At 47.5% G+C, this 26,801-nt stretch overlaps 1 protein-coding gene and 1 non-coding gene across 2 annotated transcripts in view; one reads left to right on the top strand and one right to left on the bottom strand.

Moving 5' to 3' along the window:
• ZNF566 (zinc finger protein 566) overlaps nucleotides 1-26,801 on the top strand; it is an 87,614-nt gene that overhangs the window by 39,926 nt on the left and 20,887 nt on the right. Inside the window, exon 4 of the mRNA XM_054711260.1 lies at nucleotides 23,691-23,763. Coding sequence (XP_054567235.1) covers nucleotides 23,691-23,763 — 73 coding nt within the window. The remainder of the gene's footprint in view (nucleotides 1-23,690; nucleotides 23,764-26,801) is intronic.
• LOC114230991 (small nucleolar RNA SNORA51) lies at nucleotides 13,566-13,693 on the bottom strand. Its single transcript, XR_008555051.1, has one exon. It is a non-coding gene; the product is annotated as a small nucleolar RNA SNORA51 (small nucleolar RNA).

Raw genomic sequence — 26,801 nt, 5'->3', positions numbered from 1 at the left:
GAACCCACAACCTGAGCATGTGCCCTGACTAGGAATCGAACTGGCAACCTTTCAGTGCATGGGATGGTACTCAACCCACTGAGCCACACTGGCCAGGGCTAAGCTCTGCCTTCCTGCCTTCCCACGCTGCCCAGAGACCCAAGCGGCTGGGACAGTGCAGAACACCTGTGTTGTTGCCATGGCGACAATGCAGGTGTCCTGCCCCAGCCACTCAGCGCCTGTGTATGCAAAATAACTCGCCATCTTTGTTGGGTTAATTTGCATACTCACTCCTGATTGGCTGGTGGGCGTTGTGAAGGTACGGTCAATTTGCATCTTTCTCTTTTATTAGTGTAGCTATAGGATTATTTTGTTAATCTTCACCTTAGGATATTTTTCCATTTACATTTAGAGAGAATGGAAGTAAGGGGAGAGACAGAGAGAGAAACATTTATGTGAGAGACACATTGATTGGTTGCCTCCCACATGCACCCCAACTGAGCCAGTGATGGAGCCTGCAACTGAGGTACGTGCCCTTGACCGGAATCAAACCCACGATCCTTCAGTCTGTGGGCCAATGCTCTAACTGCTGGCTAGTGTCAATATTTGAAGTTTAAGGGTATGGTTTGTTATCTGGTAAGATTAGCCCCAATTGCCCCATACTGCATTTTCTGCCCAAGTATACGTACTGTCTATTCTTACCTTTTTTTCCCACTTAAACTTTAGAAAAATCCCTATTTAGAAAAATATATTTTAAATGGGATCATGTTAAATTCACAAACTATTTAAAATGATATGTTTGTGTTACAGACTTTTATTCAAGGATCCTATATAATAAAGAGGGAATATGCAAATTGACCATTACTACACCACAAAGATGGTGGCGCCCACAGTGGAGGCAGGGGTTTCCGTAACACAAGATGGCTGCACCCATAGCAGAGGCCAAGTTCCCATATCGAGGCTTAACAAGCAATCAGCAGGAACTTGAGGCTGGGCCCCCCCGCCCCCATGGGGCTTCACAGGGAACCTCAGGCCACGCCCCCTGCTCTGGCACCAGGGCCTCAGGCCATGCCCCCAACCCTAGCGCCAGGCCAGGGGACCTGAGGCCACATCCCCTTCCCAGCAGGGCTTGATGGGGGACCTCAAGGTGCACCCCACACCCTGGTGCTGGGCCAGGGGACCTCAGGCCACACACCCCTGCCCCGGTGCCAGGCCGAGGGACCTGAGGCAGCGCCCCCTGCCCAGCGGGGCTTGACGGGGAACCTGAGGCTGAGGCCCCCTCCCACTGGGACCTGACGGGGGACCTGAGGATGTGCCCCACACCCAGCAGGGCTTGACGGGGGACCTCAAGGCACGCCCCTGTCCTGGCAACAGGCCAGGGGACCTGAGACTGCACCCCCCCACACACACCCAGCAGGACTTGACAAGGGTGGGACCGGCTGGGTCTGGATCTATCCCAATGGGGGGGAGGGGCCTGGCCGGGTCTACGTCTCATGCAATTTTGAGGCGCATGTGGGTGGGTAGGGTCTTGACTCTGGGTCCTATGGTGTGCCCCAGACTCTGACAGGAGGAAGATTTTCATATACATTTTACTAATTTTCTTTCATCTCTGACATTATTATTATAGAGAAAGGGCAAATGCTCTAACTGCTGGCTAGTGTCAATATTTGAAGTTTAAGGTTTGTAGCAACCCTGTGTTGAACAAGTCTATTGCTGTCATTTTTCCAATAGGATCAGATGATGATTAGCATTTTTAGCAATATTAAGTATTTTAAAATTATGGTATATACATTTTTTAGATATAACTTAATAGACTATAGTGCAAATATAATGTTTATATGCTCTGGGAAACCAAAAAATTCTTGTGACTCACTTTATTGTGATATTTGCTTTATTGTGGTGTTCTGTAAAAGAACCCACAGTATCTCTGAGGTATGCCTGTACTTACACAAACCTAGATGATACAGCTTACTGAACACCTATGCTATGTAATATACCCTATTGCTCCTAGGCTACAAACCTGTACAGCATACTGTAGGCAATTGTAACACAATGGTATTTGTTTATCTAAACACTAGAGACCTGGTGCATGACTTTCATGCACTGGGCCACTAGTATAGTATAATTTCTTTCATTGACTGAGGTTTTTTCTGTGCCTTTCAGTTGTGTATTAAACTTATTTTTTTGTTTATTGCTGATTATTCTTAAGCATTTAACTGTACTGCAAGGTTTTATTTGTATATATGAAGTTTATTTAAACAAATTTTATACCCACTACCTTACTTTCTCCCTTTAAAACCAGTGTATGAAAATTTGTGCAAGAGTAGGCCTTCCTTCCCCTGGCCACCAGTACTGGCTTCCATCTGGCACCCGGGATCCGGGCTTCCCTCCTTTGGCCATCAGCAGGCACCCGGGACCCGGGCTGGCTTCCCTCTGGCCCCAGCTTCGTCAGGAAGATGTTTGGAAGATGTCCGGTCTAATTAGCATGTTACCCTTTTATTATTACAGAAGATTATGTTAGCCCTGGCCCAGTTTCTTTTTTTTTTTTTTTTTTCCACCCTCATCATGTTTATTCAACATTTTACTGAAGGTTCTAACTAGGGCTACTAGTCAAGAAAAAGAAATAAAAGTCATCCAGATTGAAAACCAGAAATAAAACCATTTCTATTCACAGATGGAATAACATTGTATATAAAAAACCATAAGGAACCTACAAAACATTGTCTTACTAAAAGGTGAGTTCAGCAAGTTTATAGATCACCAGATCTATATATAAAAACAAATTGTATTTCTCTATACTAGCAATGAAAAATACAACAATAAATTTTAGAATCCCATTTACAGTAGCATAAAAAAGAACAAAACACATCGAAATACATTTAACAAAGTAAGAGACTGTACACTGAAAACTACACAACATTGTTGAAAGAAGTTAAAAAACTAAAAAAATCAGCAGTTCTCAACCTGTAGGTCGCGACCCCTTTGGGGGTCGAACAACTCTTTCATAGGGGTCACCTAAGACCATCGGAAAACACAGATATTTACATTACGATCCATAACAGTAGCAAAATTACAGTTATGAAGTAGCAACAAAAATAATTATATGGTTGGGGGTCACCACAACATGAGAAACTGTATTAAAGGGTCGCGGCATTAGGACCCTTTCCTAATGGGTCGCGGCAGTCTAACAGTTCCTCAATATTAAAAATAGAATTAGCACATGATCCAGCTCTTCCCCTTCCATGTATGCACCCAAAAGAACGTGCTCAGCTTTTCCAGATATATTCTCAACAATTTTCTGGTGTAATAAATGGAAAAACATTCCATATTCATCAATCAGAAGACACTTTTGATAAAAGGCAATTCTCCCCAAGTTGCTCTATAGATTCAAATCAATCCTTACCAAAATTCCAGCAGACTATTTTTTTTTCCGTGACTTTATTTATTTATTTTTTCTTTTTAAATTTCTTTATTGATTAAGGTGTCACATATTTGTCCTCATCCCCCCATTCCCATCCCCCCCTCCCCACGCATGCCCCAACTCCCTGTTGAACTTAACCGTTGGATAGGATCATATGCATGCATACAAGTCCTTTGGTTGAACTCTCCCCCTCCCCCCACCCTCCCCTATCCTCCCTCTGAGGCCCGATAGTCCGATCGATGCCTCCTTGCTTCTGGTTCTGTTCTTGTTCCTCAGTCTATGTTGTTCATCATTTCCCCTAGATGAGCGAGATCATATGTCACTAGATATATACTTATGAGAACTGAATGTGAGACAAGCAATAATAGTTATGCTGACAGGCAAATGAATCAGTCTGTAGTGAGTTTCTTTCTGGACCAACAGTTCTTTTGAGACCCAATTTCAATGTCCACCAGTTCCTTATGTGTACATGTCAGCACTGACCCCTCAGCTCTGGATGGTGGACAAATGGTGGTAACGGAGGTCCGACTCCCTCTGGTTTGGTCTCGGCCAGACCCAGGGGCACGGCTTCACCCGGACTAAGGGGCACGTGGCCTCACCCGGATCTAGGGACACATGGTCTCACCCAGACCCAGGGACGCTTGGCCTCTCCCAGACCCAGGGGCACGTGGCCTCACCCGGGCCTCGGTGCACGAGGCCTCACCCGGATCCAGGGACACATGGTCTCACCCGGACCTAGGGACGCTTGGCCTCTCCCAGACCCAGGGGCACGTGGCCTCACCCGGGCCTAGGTGCACGAGGCCTCACCCGGATCCAGGGACACATGGTCTCACCCGGACCCAGGGACACTTGGCCTCTCCCAGACCCAGGGGCACATGGCCTCACCCGGGCCTAGGTGCACGAGGTCTCACCCGGATCCAGGGACACATGGTCTCGCCCGGACCCAGGGGTGCGTGGCCTCTCTCAGACCCAGGGGCACGTGGCCTCACCTGGACCTAGGTGCACGAGGCCTCACCCGGATCCAGGGACACATGGTCTCACCCGGACCCAGGCGCGCTTGGCCTCCCCCAGACCCAGGGGCACGTGGCCTCACCCGGACCTAGGTGCACGAGGCCTCACCCGGATCCAGGGACACATGGTCTCACCCGGACCCAGGCGCGCTTGGCCTCCTTCAGACCCAGGGGCACGTGACCTCACCCGGGCCTAGGTGCATGAGGCCTCACCCAGATCCAGGGACACATGGTCTCACCCGGACCCAGGGTCGCTTGGCCTCTCCCAGACCCAGGGGCATGTGGCCTCACCCGGGCCTAGGTGCATGAGGCCTCACCCGGATCCAGGGACACATGGTCTCACCCGGACCCAGGGACGCTTGGCCTCTCCCAGCCCCAGGGGCACGTGGCCTCACCCGGGCCTAGGTGCACGAGGCCTCACCCGGATCCAGGGACACATGGTCTCGCCTGGACCCAGGGGCGCGTGGCCTCTCCCAGACCCAGGGGCACGTGGCCTCACCCGGGCCTAGGTGCACGAGGCCTCGCCCAGATCCAGGGACACATGGTCTCACCCGGACCCAGGGACGCCTGGTCTCACCCGGACCCAGGGACGCCTGGCCTCCCCCAGACCCAGAGGCACGTGGCCTCACCCGGGCCTAGGCGCACGAGGCCTCACCCGGATCCAGGGACACTCGGTCTCACCCGGACCCAGGGACGCCTGGCCTCCCCCAGACCCAGGGGCACGTGGTCTCACCCGGGCCTAGGCGCACGAGGCCTCACCCGGATCGGCCCAGTTTCTTAAGAGTGTTCTCTGGTTGGCCCAGTTTATGGGTTCATCCCTCTTTAGGGCACATAAAAGAATCAACTAATGAGGCCTGGCCAGGATAGCTCAGTTGGTTAGAGAGTCCTCTCCATATGCCAAAATTGCCCATTCAATCTTCCGGTCAGGGCACATACAAGAATCAACCAATGAGTACATAAATAAGTAGAACAACAAAACGTTTCTCTTTCTCCCTTCCTCTCTCTAAAATCAATTTAAAGAATAGGTTAAAAGTAACTTCAATAAAATATTTGGAGACAGCATCTTTGCAGTTAGAAAAGTTATTTTTATACCTAACAAAATTCATCTGGCCTGGAGATAATTGGAAGAGTCTCCTTGAGGAACTCAAACTTACATTCCTTGATCTCTGTAGGCCATGTTTTTTTTCTTCTAAGAATGGGAATAACACTGCCTAATTTACTTCTTTTCTATGCAGTGGTTGACACTATCCTTCAAACTTTAAAGTTGTTTCTTAGTCCAGGACTTCACAAATTTGTTTGTCCCCTTAGACCCTAGGCTTACATCACTTAAACTTACCCTCTTCAACAAGACTTGAAAAGAACCCATAAGATTGAAAAGCTGTCTCCAGTCTGAAGTCTAAGCAAGAGCAAGCACTCCATTTAATAAACAAGTTCCTTGGGATTGGCTTTCTGTTTTATTATTTTACTAGAGGTCCGGTGCACGAAATTTGTACACGGGGGTGGGCTGGGGGGGGGGCGTGTTTCTCAGCCCAGCCTGCACCCTCTCAAATCTGGGACCCCTCGAGTGATGTCCAACTGCCCGTTTAGGCTCGATCCAGATAGGATCGAGCCTAAACGGGCAGTCGGACATCCCTCTCACAATCCAGGACTGCTGGCTCCCAACTGCTCACCTGTCTGCCTTCCTGATTGCCCCTAACCGCTTCTGCCTGCCAGCCTGATCACCCCTAAACACTCCCCTGCAGCCTGTTTGCCCCTAACTGCCTTCCCCTGCAGGCCTGGTTACCCCTAACTGCCCTCCCCTGCAGGCCTGGTCACCCCTAACTGCCCTTCCCTGCAGGCCCGGTCACTCCCAACTTCCCTCTTCTGCTGGTCTGATCACCCCCTAACTGCCCTCCCCTGCAGGCTTGATCACCCCCAACTGCCCTCCCTTGCAGGCCTGGTCCCTCCCAATTGTCCTCCCCTGCTGGCCTGATCGCCCACAACAGCCCTCCCTTGTAGACCTGGTCCCTCCCAACTGCCCTCCCCTGCTGACCATCTTGTGGTGGCCATCTTGTGTCCACATGGGGGCAGCCAACTTGACCACATGGGGGCAGCCATCTTGTTTGTTGGAGTGGCAGTCAATTTGCATATTATCCTTTTATTAGATAGGATTAGATAGGATAGAGGCCTGGTGCATGGGTGGGAGCCGGCTGATTTGCCCTGAAGGGTGTCCCAGATCAGGGTGGAGGTTCCCTTGGGATGTGGAGGGGCCTGGGCAAGGGGCCTGTGGTGGTTTGCAGGCTGGCCATGCCCCCCGGTGACCCAAGCAGAGGCCCTGGTATCTGGGATTTACTTATCTTCTATAATTGAAACTTTGTAGCCTTGAGCGGATGCCTGGGCCCCCCAGGGCAGGAGAAAAGCTTGGCTTCCTCCATTGACAGGGGCAACCCAAGCCTCCTGCTCTCTCCGTAGCTGCAGCCATCTTGGCTGGGTTAATTTGCATACTGGTTCCTGATTGGCTGGTGGGTGTGGCTTGTGGGTATAGCAGAGGTACAGTTGATTTGCATATTACTCTTTTATTATATAGTATTTTTTTAAATGTATTTTATTGCTTTTTTACAGAGAGGAAGGGAGAGGGATAGAGAGTTAGAAACATCGATGAAAAACATCGATCAGCTGCCTCCTGCACACCTCCTACTGGGGATGTGCCCGAAACCAAGGTACATGCCTTTGACCTGAATTGAACCTGGGACCTTTCAGTCCGCAAGCTGACACTCTGTCCACTGAGCCAAACTGGTTAGGGCATGATTTGTCTTTATTTTTATTGTTGACTGCAGATGTTCCCATTTTCCTCTCCTTTGCCTCCTCCACCCAGCCTCTGGCTTTCTTTTTAAAGAAAACAACAGTTTTTATTTCTATTCTATACAGATGCTTCAGGTTTTACACGCTTTAAATCATTTATTCTCACCTCCTCCCCCTATTCTCAGTGGTTGAGCACAGACCTATGAACCAGGAGGTCATGGCTGGATTCCTCTCAGGGTACAAGACCAGGTGGCGCTTGGATCCGCAGTAGGGGGCGTGCAGGGGGCAGCCAATCAATGAGTCTGTCTCTATATTTCTATCTAAAATCTATAAAAATATATTAAATAATTTATTAGCTCAATTATATAACCTTTCTCCCATCAAATTAAAAAATACAATCACTGTGATATATACAGTGATACTTATTTAAACTTTCAATTACACACACCCACACAAAATTCTGAATCCAGTTTCTCCCTCTCTATGACGCCCAACTCTCTCTCTCTCTCTCTCTCTCTCTCTCTCTCTCTCTCTCTCTCTCTCTCTTTTTTCTAGCAAAGCTTGCCTCATCCCTGGCTATTCTCCTCAGGCCAAGACATTTCATACAAGTCAGCTCAGAATGCCAGCCTCTTTCGCAATTTCGGAAACTCCTCCTCTTTGGCCTTCCCCATCCCGGTTCACGTTTAGCAATCCCTCCTCACCAGCCTCCCCAGTCCTTTTGCAGGTTCCTAGTCTGCCTCTCCTTCATCTCCCGGTCGGGCTCTGGGACTCAGAAACTTAGGTCCCACAGCTCCTCTCGAGGGAAGAACCCCAAGCCAAAGTTACTTCGGAACAAAGGCCAAAAGAGCGGCTCAGGAAACCTGTGCACTCCTGGGGCGCAGCGGCACTCCCAGAAATGTCCGGGGCGCAGCTGGAGCAGGCTGAGAAGAATCAGGGTGAATTTCAAACGGCGCAGCCACCGCGTTTCCAGCCCCAGCTCCACTTCCCAGAAGGGCCGCGGTGCGCCGTCTTATCTTTCCTTGGAAACTAGTTTCTCTTCCCGAGCCTTTCCCGCTGCTGGCTGGTACGGCGGAGAAGGGAACGAAGCCCACGGAACGCGTCGGAGTGGCCTTTTTCAGGAGCCACGGCCGTTAGGACACCGGGCTCCCCGAAGGAAGCCTCCGGTGCGCCGTGGGATGAGGGGCGCAGTCCTTTCGGCCGGGACGCAGTTAGGCTCGGACAGAAATCCTGACGTTCAGGAGCCATCTTGCCCGCCCCAGGTGGGTCTCTGACTGCATTGCCCAGAGGACTCCTCAGCATAACGGGATTCTCGCGTTAATTCAGCCTCTAAGTCACGCGCCGGCGGGACCCTCGGGTCTACCCCAGCCGCCGCTGCAGTTCTGCGGAGGGGCTCTGCTGCTTCCGGAGCTCCGAAGGCCTGAGGTGAGGACACCGGAGAGGGCGGGCTGGAGCCTAGGCTTTGCACCCGGGGGGTCAGATTTATAGGGTGTGATTTCGTCTGTGTGGAGACTGACCGTGTGGGTGTGACTTGCTATAACCGGGGGCAGCGCAGTCGGGGAGCCTGCGACTGCTGGTGTGACGGGACGGTACCCCGTGCGTGCGCGTGTGCGCGCGTGCGTGTGTGTGTGTGTGCGTGTGTGCGTGCGTGCGTGTGTGTGTGTGTGTGTGTGTGTGCGCGCGTGGTTGGAGCCACGTGCAGCTTTGTATGTGCAGGTGTGGAGAGCTTTTGGCTCGGGGGATGTGATAGCGTTTGTCCCCGTCGGGGTGTGTGACTGTGCGTTTGTCCCCGTCGGGGTGTGTGACTGTGCGTTTGTCCCCGTCGGGGTGTGTGACTGTGCGTTTGTCCCCGTCGGGGTGTGTGATTGTGCGTTTGTCCCCGTCGGGGTGTGTGACTGTGCGTTTGTCCCCGTCGGGGTGTGTGATTGTGTGACCCGTGCTGTGGAGAGTGCAAGTGAGGGTCCCTGTGAATACTTTGTGGTTTTATCTGTGTTTAGTGTGACTGTGACTCTGCGACCAAGTACAGGTACACGGTGCTTGTGACCGCCTGAAGCCCTGGGTGTGCGGCCCTGTTGCTTTGATTGTGGGTTACTTCTAGCTTTATGTTCCCATAGTGGTTATGTGATTTGCGAGACTGGATAAATGTATGAGTGTTGTTGTTTTTTTTCATTTATTTATACCTCTCTAAGCATTATACTGTAATTTTCCCTGGTTTTTAAATTTTATATGAATGCTCTCCTTTATCTTTTATTTTTGCTTATTTGTACAGCTATGTTTTTGAGAATTTTCCGTATTAGATATAATAGTGGTTCCTTTTAAAAATACGTATTTATTGATTTTAGAGAGGAAGGGAGAGGGATAGAGATAGAAACATCGATGAGAGAGAAAAAACATTGATTGGCTGCCTCCTTCCTCCCTTTCCGCCCCCCTCTCCCCCCTAATTGAGCCTGAAACCCCAGCATGTGCCTGACAAGGAACCTGTGATATCTAGGTTCATAGGCTGATGCTCAACCACTGAGCCACACCAACTGGGCTATTTCTCATCCTTTCTAGTATTGATGGATTTGAGTTATTTCTAGTCTGTTTTACTTTATAAGCAATGCTGTGCAAACATTCTTTTATATAAGGTATGTAAAAGTGCATGAGTTTATCTACCAATGGAATTACTCATTGCTACCTTGGTGTAATTGATCTAGTTTTTGTCAGTGGACAAAACTAGAATATACACGTCTATATCTCTCTACCCACCTATTAATTTGTATACATTAAAAAGCCACTAATTTATACTTTCAGTTCCAACCCAGTACCACAGGATTCTGTCAAGAACTGCGAAGTGTCTGAGATTTTACCCTACCTGTATGTTAACAAGTTAGCTTGCCCCAGCTTCACAGTTGCTGGTAGAAGATGTGAGACTTTAAGGTCAGAAATGAAAGACAGTTTATTGCTTATAGCAAAAGGCAAAGTGTCAACATTGCCTTGCATTGGTTCGCTTGCACCCATTGGGTGATGTAAATACACAGGTATTTGTGTGCTCCCATGCATTTAGGGACCCTGAATCTTATGTAATAGGCAATAAGCATGCCTTCCCTTTGCTCTGAAGAGTGAATATCTCTGTCTTTCAAGGCTATTCACTACATAAACATCTTGGAGAAATAGTACATCATAGTAGCTCTAGTACTTCTAATGGCAAGATGTGCAGAAACATGTAACACCCAAGAAGAATTGTTTCTCATCAAGTTTGACCATTTCCTTATTTGTAACTCCTTTCTCCAACAATGAGAAACCTGATTCTAGTGTCATTTTTTTCTTTTTACTCATACTCTAGAATATGTGTAAAGTAGTTTCAGAATTGCTAACTCATATTAGAAAAACCACAAAATTACCCCGGCCTGTGTGGCTATGTGGTTGACATCGACCTATGAACTAGGAAGTCGTGGTTCTATTCCAGGTTAGAGCAGAATTGGTTGTAGGATTAACCCCAAGTAGGGAGCATGTAGGAAGCAGGCGATCAATAATTCTCTTTCATCATTGATGTTTCTATCTTCCCCTCCCTTCTTCTGTGAAATCAATAAAAAATACATTTTTTAAAAAACAACAAATTTACTAACTACAGTAAAGTATTTCTGTGCAATTTTTCTTTAACCTTACAGTATATGATCAAAAACTGTTTCCAATTTTATTCTTTTCTTTGCCTTCCTCTTCAGTGTAGTTTTTTTAACTCATTTTTTATATGTTTAGCTTTTTGTGTGTACACTTTGGGTTCGCCCACATCCTGGTTGATTGTTGCATGTCACAGTATTTTGAGTATGAAAAAATGGGGTTCCTGTCTACTCCCTATAAATAATCAATCTCATTAGTTTCTGCTTTGTCCTTATGCTTTTTATTTTGCACAAATGAATAGGAACATGTATTTTTTCAAATGACCTCTTTTTTGCAATTGACCTGAAGATTATTATGATAAGTAAAATAAGCCACTCAGAGAAAGACAAATACCATATGATCTCACTTATATGTGGAATCTAATGAACAAAATAAACTGAGGAACAAAATAGAAACAGAGGCATGGATACCTCTGGAATAGACTGATAGCTGTCAGAGGGGAGAGGGAGGGATGAAAGAAGGTGAAGGGATTAGCCAAAGAACATATAGTACATGCGTAACCCATAGACACAGACCACAGTGATGGCCAGAGGAAAGGAGGAGCAGGGGCTGGGTGCGGGGGGGGGGGGTGGGCGGGGGGAGAGAAGAGGGAATGGGGATATCTGTAATAGTGTCAACAATAAAAATAAAGAAAAATAAAATAGAAAAAATAGCATACTGTTTTGAACATTGCTTATTTCACTTAATGATATACCGTATACTGGATATTACTCCATCACAATTCAAAGAGATATTCATAGCTTTTGTTTATATAGTTGCATAATAAATATTTCAGTATATAGATTTATCATAGTTTATTCAACCACTCTTTTTTTGTAAAATTAATTTTTTTTCACTTTTTAAAAAAATAAGTCTTTATAGTTCAGATTATTACAGTTGTTCCTTTTTTTTCCCCATAGCTTGCCTACACCCGGTTTCCACACCCCCAATGCCCTTCCCCTCCTTCCCCCATTGTCCTCAACCATAGGTGTACGATTTTTGTCCAGTCTCTCCCCACACCCCCTTCCCCCGCAAGAATTATCAGTCCACTCCCTTTCTATGCCCCTGATTCTATTATATTCACCAATTTATTCTCTTCATCAGATATTTTTTCACTTGATCTTTAGATTCACTTGATTGTTAATAAGTATTTATTTGTTGTCACTTTGATTGTTGATAGGTATGTATTTGTTGTCACTTTGTTGTTCATAATTTTTATCTTTACCTTTTTCTTCTTCTTCCTCTTCTTAAAGAATACCTTTCAGCATCTAACCTAATAATAGACAAACATGCAAATTGACCGCACCTCCGCTACGCCCACAGCCAATCAGAGCGAACAAGATGGCGGTTAATTTGCATATGCGGGTGCTGAGCGGCCTGGGTCCCGAAACATCCTCTGGACCCAGGCCGCTCAGAGCCTGTAGGCCCGCGTTTAGGTCCTGAGCGGCAGGGGCCCCAGAACGCCCCCTGGCCACTGGGAGCCTTGGCGGGGTGGGAGCATTCCCGCGGAATGTTCCCACCCCCAAACACTTGCAGAGGTCTGGGGTCTGGGAAACATCCTCCAGACCCAAGCTGCTCAGAGCCTGTAGGCCCGAGCTTAGGTCCTGAGCGGCAGGGGCCCAGAATGCCCCCTGGCCACTTGGAGCCTAAGGGTGCAGGCACCAAGGGGCTGGGTCCCGCAAACATCCTCAGGACCCAGGCCAGTCCGAGCCTGTAGACCCCTTGCTTAGGTCCTGAGTGGCAGGGGTCCCAGAACGCCCCCTGGCCACTTTGAGCCTATAGGTGCAGGCACCAAGGGGCTGGGGGCGGGGCGGGAACATCCCGTGTCACCATAGTGCCCCCAGCCGCTTGGGAATGCTCCAGCACCAAGAGGCAGTTTGGGTCCATGCCCCCAGCCTGGCGCACATGATGGGGGGCTAGCTGCTGGCCTCTGGGGTGTGTGGAGACCCCCAGCGGCCACCGCTGCGTGCGGCCCAGGGGTCCCTGCATGCCCCCCAGCCTGGTGCCCATGGTCAGGGCTCATACAGGAGGCAACCAATCAAAGTGTCCCTCTCACATTTATGTTTCTCTCTGTCTCTCCCTCTCTCTTCCACACTCTCTAAAAATCAATGGGAACATACCCTCAGGTGAGGATTAAAAAAAAAGAAATGCATATCCTCTGAAAGACACATCTTGAAAATGCCTAAAGAAAGTTGCCATTTTTTCTTGGTGAAGGGACTGGAGTCCGTGTTGATGAAGACACCTTGGTGGCTGTGGTGACTGGCAGTGGCTGCAGTAGCAGGGTGATGGGGCTGGTGCCTTCCCCTGATCAGCCCGGTTGCCTCCCACAAAGGAGTGTGGGGAGCGGGCCTAAGCCATCAGTAGGACATCCCCTGAGGGCACCCAGTATGTGAGAGGGGGCAGGTTGGGCTGAGGGACCCCCAACCCCAGTGCACGAATTTCGTGCACCGGGCCCCTAGTTTCATATAATACTGGTTTGGCAGTGATGAACTCCTTTAGCTTTTTCTTGTCTGTGAAGCTCTTTATCAGACCTTCAGTTCTAAATGATAGCTTTGCTGGGTAGAGTAATCTTGGTTGTAGGTTCTTGCTATTCATCACTTTGAATATTTCTTGCCACTCCCATCTGGCCTGCATAGTTTCTGTTGAGAAATCAGCTGACAGTCATATGGGTATTTTCTTGTAGGTAACTGTTTTTCTCTTGATGCTTTTAATATTCTCTCTTTGTGTTTTTTATTTTTCAATGTCTCCCCATTCACAATTCAGACCAGACAAAGAGCCTGAGCTGAGGTGTATATGGGGTAGGTTTACTATGCCTCCTATTTCTGTACAGTGTAAGCACACAGCCTGTGGTAAGCACCAGGAGGCCCTCTCTTTGTCTTTTGCCATTGGCATTTTAATTATGATGTGTCTTGGTGTGGTCCTCTTTGGTTTCCTCTTGTTTGGGGTTCTCTGTGCTTCCTGGACTTGTAAGTCTATTTCTTTCACCAGGTGGGGTAAGTTTTCTGTCACTATTTCTTCAAATAGGGTTTTAATATCTTGCTCTCTCTCTTCTTCTGGCACCCCCATAATTTGGATGTTGGTACACTTGAAGTTGTCCCAGAGGCTCCTTACACTATCTTCAAATTTTTGTATTCTTTTTTCTTTTTGTTTTTCCGGTTGAGTGTTTTTTGCTTATTTTTATTTAATATATATATATATTTATTGATTTTTTACAGAGAGGAAGAGAGAGGGATAGAGAGTTAGAAACATCAATCAGCTGCCTCTTGCACACCCCCTACTGGGGATGTGCCCGCAACCAAGGTACATGCCCTTGACCGGAATTGAACCTGGGACCCTTGAGTCCGCAGGCCGACGCTCTATCCACTGAGCCAAACCGGTTTCGGCTTTTTGCTTCTTTGTATTTCAAATGTTTGACTTATTCTTGGGATTCTCTAGTCTGCTGTTGGATCTCTTATTCTTTATTTCAGTCAGTGTATGCTTAATTTCTAATAGGTCCTTTTTCATATCCTTGAGGGTTTCACTAAATTTCTTGGAGGTTTCTAGAAGATCCTTGAGTAACTTATAACTGTGGTTTTGAACTCTATATCCTGTAGTTTGCTTTCCTCCACTTCTTTCATTTGTGACATGTTTCATTGTCTCTACATTTTGGCTGCTTCCCTGTGTTGATAGGGTGGCTTTGTGTGCTATGTGTCCTATAGGGCCCAGTGGCTCAGCTTCCCCAGTCACCTGAGGCGGACGCTCTTGGTGCACCTCTTTGTGGGTTGTGTGTACAGTCTTGTAGTTAAGCCTTGATTGCTGTTGGTATTACTGGGCGGAATTGACCTCCAGACCAATTAGCTGTGAGGGCCAGTTGTGTCTACAATGGGAGAACTGCTGTGTTGGAGACACCCTTATGGGGAAGGACTTGCTTCAGTGGGCTTTGGCACTCACTGAGTCTGCCCCTTGAGTGTGTCTTATGTATCTGAAGAGTTGTAATCTGGTGTGGTCTCACTTTGACCCCTGGGTGCACTGGCTCTTGGATCTCCAAGGAGGTACTAAGTCAACCCCTGCCTGAGGCCACCCAGCAGAAGCTACAGAGAGATCTGCAGTTTCCTCCTCTTAGTTTGGGGTTTGGGGGTGCCTAGGTGAGGTGCAGCTGTGAAGCAATGCAGGCTGCTGATGAGCCTTAGGTCTTCTTTTGGAAGCTCTGGGGTTCTTTGAACCTGCTGCAGTTTATAAGGTTAGGTTGCAAAAGGCCAGGCCATTCATATGCAAATGCATCTGGGTACTGCTTGGGTGGGGCGTGGTCTCAGGGAATTCGGTTGGGCGTGGTCTCAGGGAATCACTGGGCAGAGCAAACTGCAATGGCTGCCAGTCTGCTCTGCCTCGGATAGGTCCTTGGTTCTCTGTGTCCCGCAGCCCCGTGCAGGAACAATGAATGCTGAGACCACCTCTGAGAGAAAGCCACCCTTGTGTTCCGGCCTGATGCCAGACAGTCCAGTTTCTCCCTGTATGAGCCTGGGTCCCCAGAGTCTCACCTGGTACAGGAATTCAAAGCAGTCGGGAGTTTGTATCTCCCTTCAGATTGAAAAAGACCACAGCGTACTCAGTTGCCAGCCTGTTTCCGCATGCCTCCATATCTTCACTCTTCCGTAGAACTTCCTCTCAGCCAGCCTTCCCATGGTTCTAGATGATACCCGTTTTTTCTTTTAGTTGTAGTTTTGATGTGGTTATGCGAGACAGCACGTTCAGGTGTTTTTACCTATGTCGCCATCTTGGTTCCTTCCAACCACTCTTTTATTATAGACAAGTGGCCCGGTGCATGAAATTCGTGCACATTAAAAGGGGATTAATTAAAGGAAATAATTTAATATTGCTATTTGCCCTTTCTCTATAAAATAGAAATGTCAGAGATGAAAGAAAATTAGTAAAATGTGTATGAAAACCTTCCTCCTGTCAGAGTCTGGGGCGCACCATGGGACCCAGAGTCAAGTCCCCGCCCACCCACATGTGCCTCAAAATTGCATGAGACCCAGACCCGGCTGGCCCCCTGTCCCATTGGCCTAGATCCAGACCTGGCCAGTCCCACCCTCATCAAGCCTGGTCGGGCAGGGAACATAGCTTCAGGTCCCCGGGCCTGGTGCCAGGATGGGGGGCGTGGCCTGAGGTCCCCCAGCCCAGACCAGGATGGGGGGCATGCCTTGAGGTTCCCCCCATCAATCCCCGCCAGGTTGGGGACATGGCCTGAGATCCCCTGTCAAGCCCTGCTGGTTGGGGGGCATGGCCTGAGGTCCCCGTCAAGCCTTGTTATGTGGGGGTTGCAGCCTCAGGTCCCTCGGCCCGGCACCGGGAGGGGGGCACAGCCTCAGGTCCCCCGTCAAGCCCCACCAGCAGGTAGGTGCAACCTCAGGTCTCCCATCTAGCCCCCCTGGGCATGGGACGAGGCCTGAGTTCCCACAACCCAGCACTGGGAGTGCACCTTGAGGTCCCCTGTCAAGCCCCGCTGGGTGAGGAGCATGGCCTGAGGTCCCCTGTCAAGCCCCGCCAGGCAGGGGGTGCAGCCTCAGGACCCCTGGCCTGGTGCTGGGGCGGGGTGTGTGGCCTGAGGTACCCAGGCCTGGTGCCGGGGTGGGGGTCGCAGCTTGAAGTCCCCTGTCAAGCCCCACCTAGTGGGGGGCATGGCCTGAGGTCCCCCAGCCTGGCGCTGGGGCAGGGGGGAGCAGCCTGAGGTCCCCTAGCCCACCACCAGGATGGGAAGCTCACCTTGAGGTCCCCATCAAGCCCCGCCCAGTGGGGGGCATGACCTCAGGTCCCCTGGCCTGGTGCCAGGGCAGGGGGCATGGCCTGAGGTCCCCCAGCCTGATGCCAGGGCAGAAGCCGCGGCTTGAGGTCTCCTGTCAAAGCCCTATGGGGGCGGGGGAGGGCGTAGCTTCAGGTCCCTGCTGATTGCTAGCTAAGGCTCCTTGTGGGTATTTGGCTTCAGCTGTGGGTGCAGCCATTCTTTGTGACCAAGTGATGGTCAATTATCATATTCCCTCTTTATTAGATAGGATGTGGTTCTTTCTGAACTGTATTCTATTTTATTATTCTTTTTGTCAGTGCCACTGTTTTGAAATCTTCAGTATTCTCCAACTTTTTTCCTACTTTTTCAAGACTGTCTTGGCTATTGTATGCCCTTTCAATTTCCTATGTTTGAATCAACTTGCTAATGCTCACAAAAAAAGAAAAGTCATTGCTGGGATTTTGTTTGTGAATCTATATATTAATTAGGGAATAACTGACATTTTATCAATATTTAATCTTTCAACAAATAAATATAGCTCAATTGATGTTTCTTTTTATATTTAACCCATTGGAATTAATAATTATTAATTATTCAAAGTGTGTAAACATTTTTGGGGACACCCAATGTAATATGCACTTATATTTGTTAAGGTCTAATTTCTCTGAACAATTTGCAATTTTCAGTGCACATCTGTTAGCTTTGTACCTAAGTATTTGATGTTTATTATTGAGACTGTAATAAACAGTCACAAGCATCACATACCTGTATGTGGTTGCACAATCACACTAACTACAGATAAAACCAGGCAGTATTCACAGGTCCCCCCACACGCATTCTACAGCACATGGTCACAATTGTTTATTGCTGGAAGTATTGTTGCTTTTTGTATATTGTCCTTATAGCTAGCATTTGCAAAAAAAACCTACTGTAGATGCTAATTATGAAGTTGAGAATATTCTCTTTTTCATTAGTTAAGACTTTTTTGCATTAATGAGGGGTGCATTTAGACAAATGCATTTTCTGTGTCTATCAAGAGGATCATATGATTTTTCTTTTATTTACTAGAGGCCCAGTGCATGAAATTCGTGCACGGGGTGGGGGGTGTCCCTCAGCCCAGCCTGCACCCTCTCCAATCTGGAACCCCTTGAGGGATGTCCGACTGCCCGTTTAGGCCTGATCCCAGTTGGATCGGGCCTAAACGGGCAGTTGGACATCACTCTCACAATCCAGGACTGCTGGCTCCCAACTGCTCACCTGCCTCTGCCTGATTGCCCCTAACCGCTTCTGCCTGCCAGCCTGATCACCCCCTAACCACTCCCCTGCCAGCCTGATTGATGCCTAACTGCTCCCCTGCCAGCCTGATTGCCCCTAACTGCCCTCCCCTTTAGGCCTGGTCACCCCTAACTGCCCTCCCCTGCCAACCCAGTCCCCCCAACTGCTCTCCCCTGCAGGCCTGGGTCCCCCCAAACTGCCCTTCCCTGCAGGCCCAGTTGCCCCCAACTTCCCTCCTCTGCCAGCCTGGTCACCCCTAACTGCCCTCCCCTGCAGGCTTGATTGCCCCCAACTGCCCTACCTTGCAGGCCTGATCCCTTCCAACTGCCCTCCTCTGTTGGCCTGATCCCCCACAACTGCCTTCCCTTGCAGGCCTGGTCCCTCCCAACTGCTCTCCCCTGCTGGCCATCTTGTGGTGGCCATCTTGTGTCCACATGGGGGCAGGATCTTTGACCTCATGGGGGCAGCCATCTTGTGTATTGGAGTGATGGTCAATCTGCATATTACTCTTTTATTAGATAGGATAGAGGCCTGGTACATGGGTGGAGGCCAGCTGGTTTGCCCTGAAGGATGTCCCGGATCAGGGTAGGGGTTCCCTTGGGGCATGGGGCAGCCTGGGCGAGGAGCCTGTGGTGGTTTGCAGGCTGGCCACGCCCCCTGGCGACCCAAGTGGAAGCCCTGGTATCTGGAGTTTATTTATCTTCTATAATTGAAACTTTGTAGCCTGGAGTGGAGCCAAGCCTTCTGCTTGCTTCGTAGCCGCAGCCATTTCTGTTGGGATTTATGTATCTTCTATAATTGAAACTTTGTAGCCTTAAGCGGAGGCCTGGCAGGCCAGGGTGTGTGGAAAGCTTGGCTTCCTCCATTGCCGGGGGCATCCCTAGTCTCCTGCTCTTTCCAGCTCTGTGGCTGCTGCCATTTCTGTTTGGATTTATGTATCTTCTACCATTGAAACTTTGTAGCTTGAGTGGAGGCCTAGGCCAGCCAGGGTGTGCAGAAAGCTTGGCTTCCTCCATTGCTGGGGAAACCCAAGTCTCCCTCCTGCTCTCTGTGGCCAAAGCCATCTTGGTTGGGTTTATTTGCATATTCACTCCTGATTGGCTTTGTGGGCGTGGCTTGCTGGTGTAGTGGAGTGGTGGTTAATTTGCATATTACTCTTTTATTAGATTATTACTCTTTTATTAGATAGGATATCATTGTGGTAAATTATGTTGATTTTCAAATGTCAAACCAACCTTTCCTTCCTGAAGTAAACCCTGCTTGGTCTTAATAAACCCTTTAAGAAAATAATTTTATTGGGTTAAATTTGCTAATGTAGAATTTCTGTTTTATATGCTCATGAGAAATAATAGCCCATATTTTATTCTAATGTCTGTTAAGTTTTGGTGTCAGGCTTCTATTAGCCTCAAAAATGAGTTGGGAAGAATTTCGTGTTTTGCTATTCACAACAAGTAAGAATAAAGTTGTCTCTTAAATTTGGAAGAAGTTACTGAGTTACTGGTGAAGCAATTTGGGCCTAAAATTTTCTTGATAGGAAGATTTTAAATTATGGAGTCAATTTAACTCTTTAGATGTTAGATGTTATATTGTTTTTGTTTGTCAGTTTGGGAATGTTTTTTAAGGAATTTGTCTATTTTATCTAAGCTTTCACACTTATGAACATAAACTTATTAGTATTCTCTTTTTATCTTTTTAGTGTCTATGGAACCTGTAATGATGTTACCTTTTCGTTCCTTATATTGTTCATTTGTATAGTTACCCTCTTTTTTTTAATCAGTGCTCTTGGTAATGTTTTTTTCTTCCTTTGTTTACTTTCAAGATGTTTTTGTTTCCTCTTTGGTTTTTAACAATTTGGCTATATTTGGTTGTGGTTTTGCTCTTTATTTTGTGTCTTTGTTTTACTTCCTTCAGATTTTCTGAGCTTCTTGAAACTCTTGTTGAAGCTTTTGATTAGTTCATGTTTTTACTATTAATTCCTATCCAATCTCTTTTCTCCTTCTGAGATGCCATTTACATTTGTGGGAGCTCTTTTGACTGTGTCTTGTGTCTTTTATATTAACTTATGTTCTTTTTGTTCTTTTTCTTTCTTGTCTGCACTTTATGTAAATATATTTTTTACTTGTTTTTTAGTTCAGTAATTCTATCTTTTACATGTCTGGTTTCATGTTAACACTGCAATGACTTTTTTTAAAATATTTTATTGAATTTTTACAGAGAGGAAGAGAGAGGGATAGAGAGTTAGAAACATCGATGAGAGAGAAACATCGATCAGCTGCCTCCTGCACACTCCCCACTGGGGATGTGCCCGCAACCAATGTACATGCCCTTGACCGGAATCGAACCCGGGACCTCCCAGTTCGAAGGCTGACGTTCTATCCACTGAGCCAAACCGGTTTCGGCTGCAATGACTTTTTAATTCCTTAACTTGCTGATCTAAATCATCTATCTTAATCTTTTTTATAAATTTAAATTCTATTTTCTTCATCTTCTCACACATTTGCCTATCATTTTTCCTTGATTGTCTTTAACATTTAATTGTAGCTATTTTAAATGGTTTGTTTGCCAGGTCCAATGTCTGAATTGTCTGTGGTTCTGCTCCTATTTTCTGTTTTTAATCTTGCATTTTTAATTGTATGATAGATATTGTATCTAAAACAACTGGGGGTGGGGTGTCAAGGCCAGCCACTATCTACTTCTAACTTTCTCATTATAAAAGAAAAACTTAACTGCTTTTCAGGTTCTGTTACTAACAGACAGATATAATTCCTATTATATGGGAAATTTTCAGGATAATGGTAGAAGTAATTTAAACCATACTGTAAGTGAAATAATAATCTTTTTTATTAAAAAATGAGAGGCCCAGTGCATGAATTCGTGCATGGGTGGGGTCTGGCCGGCCAGCCCCAAGCAGGGCCTATTGGGCCAGGCCAGCCAGGGCGAGGGGATGCGGGAGGTTGGCCGGCTGGCCCTGCCCCTGATCGGGGTGATGGGGGATAATCAGGGACGTGGGCTGTTAGCTGGCAGACCCTGCCCCCTGGTCGAAGTCCTGGTTGAACTCCCAGTCAAGGGAACAATTTGCGTATTAGCCTTTTATTATATAGAATAGGTTTATTATTTATAAAAGTGTAAAATACTAAAAAATGTAAGTTACTCCATTTTAAAGGACTTTCTTCTCTGTAGTGGTATATTTTTGCAATGCTGTATGCCCCAGGTGTGGTTATTTTGCAAGCATACTATATATAGTCTTGGCCATAGAGATGTTTGGCTTTAAAAAGGAGGGACACATCCCCCAGATGCAAGAACTTGGTGTGTGAGGATACCCCTGATGTCTCACGAGGGTGTTGTGTGAGGGTGTGATGCCACCTAGGCTTTTATTATATAGGGTAATATTAAAAGGAGTGCTTTCACATTTTAAGGAAGAGATGTATGAATCATTTTGGTTTTAATTTCTTGGAATATATATGCACCTGGGGGAATATAGTGAGTAGCCATTAAATAATTGATAACATGTTGCTACTTCCTGGGTGTGTAGTTTTACTTGAAATTGTTGATGAATTGTTTAATGATCAAGGAGCTTTGTGCAGAAAGGAATGCTCTCTGCCCTTTATCCTATAGAGGGAATATGCAAATTGACCATCACACCGCCACAAAGATGGCAGCGCCCACAGTGGAGGCGGGGGTTTCCATAACACAAGATGGCTGAGTCCACAGCAGAGGCTGAGTTCCCATAACGAGCCTTAATCGAGCAATCAGCAGGGACTTGAGGCTGCACCCCTCCCGCCCCTGTGGGGTTTGACAGGGGACCTCAGACCATGCCCCCACCCTGGCGCCAGGCTTGGGGGCCTCAGGCCACGCCCCCTGCCTTGGCACTAGGCTGGGGACCTCAGGTCACACCCCATACCCAGCAGGGCTTCACGGGGACCTCAAGGTGGCCCCCCCGCCCCAGGGCTGGGCCAGAGGACCTCAGGCCATGCCCCCCGCCCAGCAGGGCTTGACGGGGGACCTGAGGCTGTGTCCCCCCTCCCATTGGGGCTTGACAGGGTACCTGAGGCTGCAACCTGTGCCCAGTGGGGCTTGACGGGAAACCACAAGGTGTGCCATCGGCCCGGCAGGGCTTGGTGGGGGACCTCAGGCCATGCTCCCCACTCGGCAGGGCTTGCCAGGGAATCTCAGGCCACGTCCCCCACCTGGCGGGGGTTGACGTGGGACCTCAAGGCACACCCCCCGCCCTGGCCTGGGCTGGGGGACCTCAGGCCATGTCCCCCGCCCCAGCACTGGGCCAGGGGACCTGATGCTGTGCCCCCCTCCCCTGCCTGGCAGGGCTTGACAAGGGTGAGACCGGCCGGGTCTGGATCTAGCCTAATGGGGGCGGGGCGGGGGCGGCCGGGTCTGGGTCTCGTGTGATTTTGAGGCGCACGTGGGTGGGCGGGGACTTGACTCTGGGTTCCATGGTACACCCCAGACTCTGACAGGAGGAAGATTTTCATACACATTTTACTAATTTTCTTTCATCTCTGACATTTCTATTATAGAGAAAGGACAAATAGCAATATTAAAATATTTCCTCTAATTAATCCTCGTTTAATGTGCACAAATTGTGTGCACCGGGCCACTAGTAGCTTTATAATGCTCAGTTTATTTTCCTATATCTAATAAGCAAAAAAGTTTTTTTCTTCAAAGTTTAAACACAAAGAAGTTACTCTTCCTAAATAATTTAGCCTTCTATTTGTAAAACTATTCTTTTCTAACAATATATTTGATTGATTTCAGAGAGGGAGAGAGGGGGATAGAAACATAAATGATGAGAGAGAATCATTGACTGGTTGCCTCCTGCACTGGGGATCGAGCCTGCAACCCCAGCAGGTGCCCTGACTGGGAATGGAACTGTAACCTCCTGGTTTATGTGTCGACACTCAACCAATGTGCCACACTGATCTGGCTAGTATAACTATTCTTTTGGACATTTTAAACATGTTAAGTACATAAAATATATGTGATTTTAAAAATTATTACTTCATTCATGTAATGTCAAAAGCTATTCTAAAGCATCAGTTATATAGTCAATTTCTACATAATTTCTATACTTGTAATTCTTTCTTATTGCTATGCTAATTTTAACATCTTGCTAAAGTTTCAATAATATTGCTTTGTTTGCTTTTCTGGTTTTTAGTTATCTTAAGGCAAGACTTAAGGCAGAATTAGAGGATCTGATTTATCAATCAATCGTTTCTTGCTCAAGATTTGGGACCTGATTGTATAATCCAGGATCATTGAAACCTGGTTTGACCAATGTATATCCAAACCAAAATAATTGTAATCAACTTTGATGAATTAATCATTCAAAATTATATGATGGTAAAATGATATGTACAATGAATGATATGTATAACATTGTTATAATGAAAGACTGGAAATAACCCAAATTATCATCAGCAGCAGATTGGTTAAGTAAAATATATACATTTAATGATGTATAATTTAGCTAAGATGCAACTCTGTATGTACTAGTTGGGATCCAATCCAAAATACACTAAATTAAATAGCAAATATGTATAACAGTATGTACAATATGCTACAATTTATGTAAAAAAAATTACATCTTTGGGTGTAGATATACATATATTCTCCAAACCATATCAGGTTGTTCAAATCTATCCTGGTCTAGTCAAAAGCCTGAGGTTTCTAGAGTTGGGGATAATGAAATACTTTCCTGTTCTTCTCATTAATAACCCCTCAAGAGTTTGTGTGGAGTGAACAGAGGGGCAATGATCATTTTTGGAGCTATAAGGCAAGTAAGATCTTATGTAGCTTCTTTTGCTTCCCCCAGCTGTGTCTTTTTCCAAAAGAGGAGTTCAGAGGACAACTGGTCCTTTTCTGCAAATATCAAAGCCATGGCTCAGGTGAGATGCTATGTGGGTTTTTTGTTTGTTTGTTTGTGTGGGGTTTTTTTTGTTTTGTTTTGTTTGCTCAAATGGAGCCATTTTTATCCCTAGTATATGTAAACATTTGCTTTCCTCATCATGATGTTTTCTGATGGTTTAAAAACAAAACCAAAGAACTTTCATACAGTTTAGTTATAAGCAATTACAAATTCTCTTACCTTTACTTTGAAGAAAAAGGTCTCTAATAAGCCAATTCAAATATTTTTTCTGTTTGTGGAGATAGTTATAGAAAAAAGAAGTGTTTCAATAGTCATTTTTGGAAAAAAGAAAAGAATGTCTGGTTAAAGATCTTTCTTTACACTCGTAGCTTGCAGATTACTGTTAGAGGGTCAAGTGGTTGGATAACAAGTTTCTCTGAAGAGGTGTCAATCAGGCTAAAACTTACCAGGAATTCATTAAGAGGCATTATTTGTTTGCACAAAGAGATTGTGAATTACAAAATGAAAAATGGTCTGACTGAGACCAAGTTTGGAAAATAAAATTTTGCACTGGTTAACATAGTCCCTCTTCAGGAAACTGACGCCAATTTTCTCCTAAACAGCCCAGTGGCCCTACCTACACACAACCAGTTCTTCCTTATTTTTTTAATTTGTATTTTTTAAAATACATTTTTATTGATTTCAGAGAGGAAGGGAGAGGGAAAGATAGAAAGAAACATCATTGATAATAGAGAATTATTGATTGGCTGCCTCCTGCACGCCCCCCACTGGGGATCAAGCCTGCAACCCAGGCACATGCCCTTGTCTAGAATCGAACCCAGGGTTTCTATAGTCTGTAGGTCAACATTCTATTCATTGAGCCAAACCAGCTAGGGCCTTCCTTGTTTTAAACAATGTTTACAGATTCATTTTGTAAGTACTTCAGTATCTTCTATCTTAGACATATACCAGAAATCTAGATTAATTTGTTAATGAATCTAATTTTCTTAGTGATTTGATAGGATGAAATAATTAAGGACACCTCAAAGGGGAAAGTCCTGAACATTTCCGCAGACCTAGGTTTTCCAATGAGGAAATATGTGGAATAAGCGTTTCTTTGATTTCAGTCTTAATAATGGAATGTTCTCCTCCATCTGTTTTGTGTAGCTCAGGAATAAAGGGAATTTCCAGTTGAACAATGGGTGTGGTTATAAGTAAGATTGGTCTAATGTTGGGAAGATCTCTAAAGATCACCTGTAGCCTCAATATCTGAAAGCAAAAGAAAAGTTATCATTTATATCCATACTAGAGGCCCGTAAATTCGTGCACGGGGGAGGCGGGGGGGGGAGAGGGAGTGTCCCTCAGCCCAGCATGCACCCTCTCCAATCTGGGGCCCCTCCAGGGATGTCCAACTTCCCATTTAGGCCCGATCTTGGTAGGATCGGGCCTAAACGGGCACTCTGACATTCCTCTCACAATCCAGGACTGCTGGCTCCTAACAGCTCACCTGTCTGCCTTGCTGATTGTCCCTAACTACTCCCCTGCCAGCCTGATTGATGCCTAACTGCTCCCCTGCCAGCCTGATTGCCCCTAACTGCCTTCCCCTCCCCTGCAGGCCTGGTCACCCCTAACTGCCCTCCCCTGCAGGCCTGGTCCCCCCTGCAACTGCTCTCCCCTGCAGTCCTGGGTTCCCCCAATTGCCTTTCCCTGCAGGCCCGGTCGCCCCCACCTTCGCTCCTCTGCCAGTATGGTCACCCCTAACTGCCCTCCCCTGCAGGCTTGATCGCCCCCAACTGCCCTCCCTTGCAGGCCTGGTCCCTCCCAATTGTCCTCCCCTGCTGGCCTGATCGCCCACAACTGCCCTTCCTTGCAGACCTGGTCCCTCTCTTCTGGCCATCTTGTGGTGACCATCTTGTGTCCACATGGGTGCAGCCATCTTGTATGTTGGAGTGATGGTCAATTTGCATATAATTCTTTTATTAGATAGGATAATAGAATATTATTCAGTGAAAAACATGCTTATGAAGAGAATTTTTTATAACAAGGAATAGCTCTTATTATATAACTATAGGCCCGGTGCATGAAATTCATGCACGGGGGGTGTGTCCCTCAGCCCAGCCTGCACCCTCTCCAATTTGGGACCCCTCGAAGGATGTTCTATTGCTGGTTTGCAGGGATCTGGCCTAAACTGGCAGTCAGACATCCCTCTTGCAATCCGGGACTGCTGGCTCCTAACTGCTCACCTGCCTGCCTGATTGCCCCTAACCACTCTGCCTGCTGGCCTGCTTGCTCCCAACTGACCCCTGCCGCCAGCCTGCTTGCCCCCCACCAGCCTGATCACCCCCAACTGCCCCCTGTGCCAGTGTGCTCGCCCCAACTACCCCCCCTGTTGGCCTGCTCACCCCCACCTCCCCTCCCCACTGGCCTGTTTGCCCACAACTGTCCCCTGCTGGCCTGCTCACTCCAAACTGCCCCCCACTGTCCTGATCACCTCTAACTGACCCCCACTGAGGGCCTGCTTGCCCCCAACTGGCCCCCCTGATGGTCTGCTTAACCCCAATGGCCCCACCACCCACCAGCCTCATCACCCACAACTGCCATCCCATCCTGGCCTGATCACCCACAACTGCCCTCCCCTCTTGGCCTCTAACCACCTCTACCTCGGCCCCACCACCATGGCTTTGTCCAGAAGAATGTCTGGAAGGTCTCCCAGTCTAATTAGCATATTACCCTCTTATTATTATAGATAGAGGCCTGGTGCACGGGTGGGGGCTGGCTGATTTGCCCTGAAGGGTGTCCTGGATCAGGATGGGGGTCCCGCTGAGGTGCCTGGCCAGCCTGGACGAGGGGCTGAGGGACATTTTCAGGCTGGCCACATCCCCTTCAGGGTGGGGGTCCCTGCACGGGGGGCATGGCCAGCCTGGGTGAGGGGCTGATGGCTGTTTGCAGGCTGGTGAAGCCCCCCAGCTGTTACCCTCACTCCATGGGAGTATGGCCAGCCTGGGTGAGGGGCTGAGGGCTGTTTTCAGGCTGGCCACAGCCCCTTCAGGTTGGGGGGGAGGGTCCCTCTGGGGTGCC

The sequence above is a fragment of the Eptesicus fuscus genome, chromosome 21 (assembly GCF_027574615.1).
Source record: "Eptesicus fuscus isolate TK198812 chromosome 21, DD_ASM_mEF_20220401, whole genome shotgun sequence".
Lineage (NCBI taxonomy): Eukaryota > Metazoa > Chordata > Mammalia > Chiroptera > Vespertilionidae > Eptesicus > Eptesicus fuscus.
Note: the sequence above shows the minus strand (reverse complement) of the source record. Positions and strands in the feature narration are given on the sequence as shown.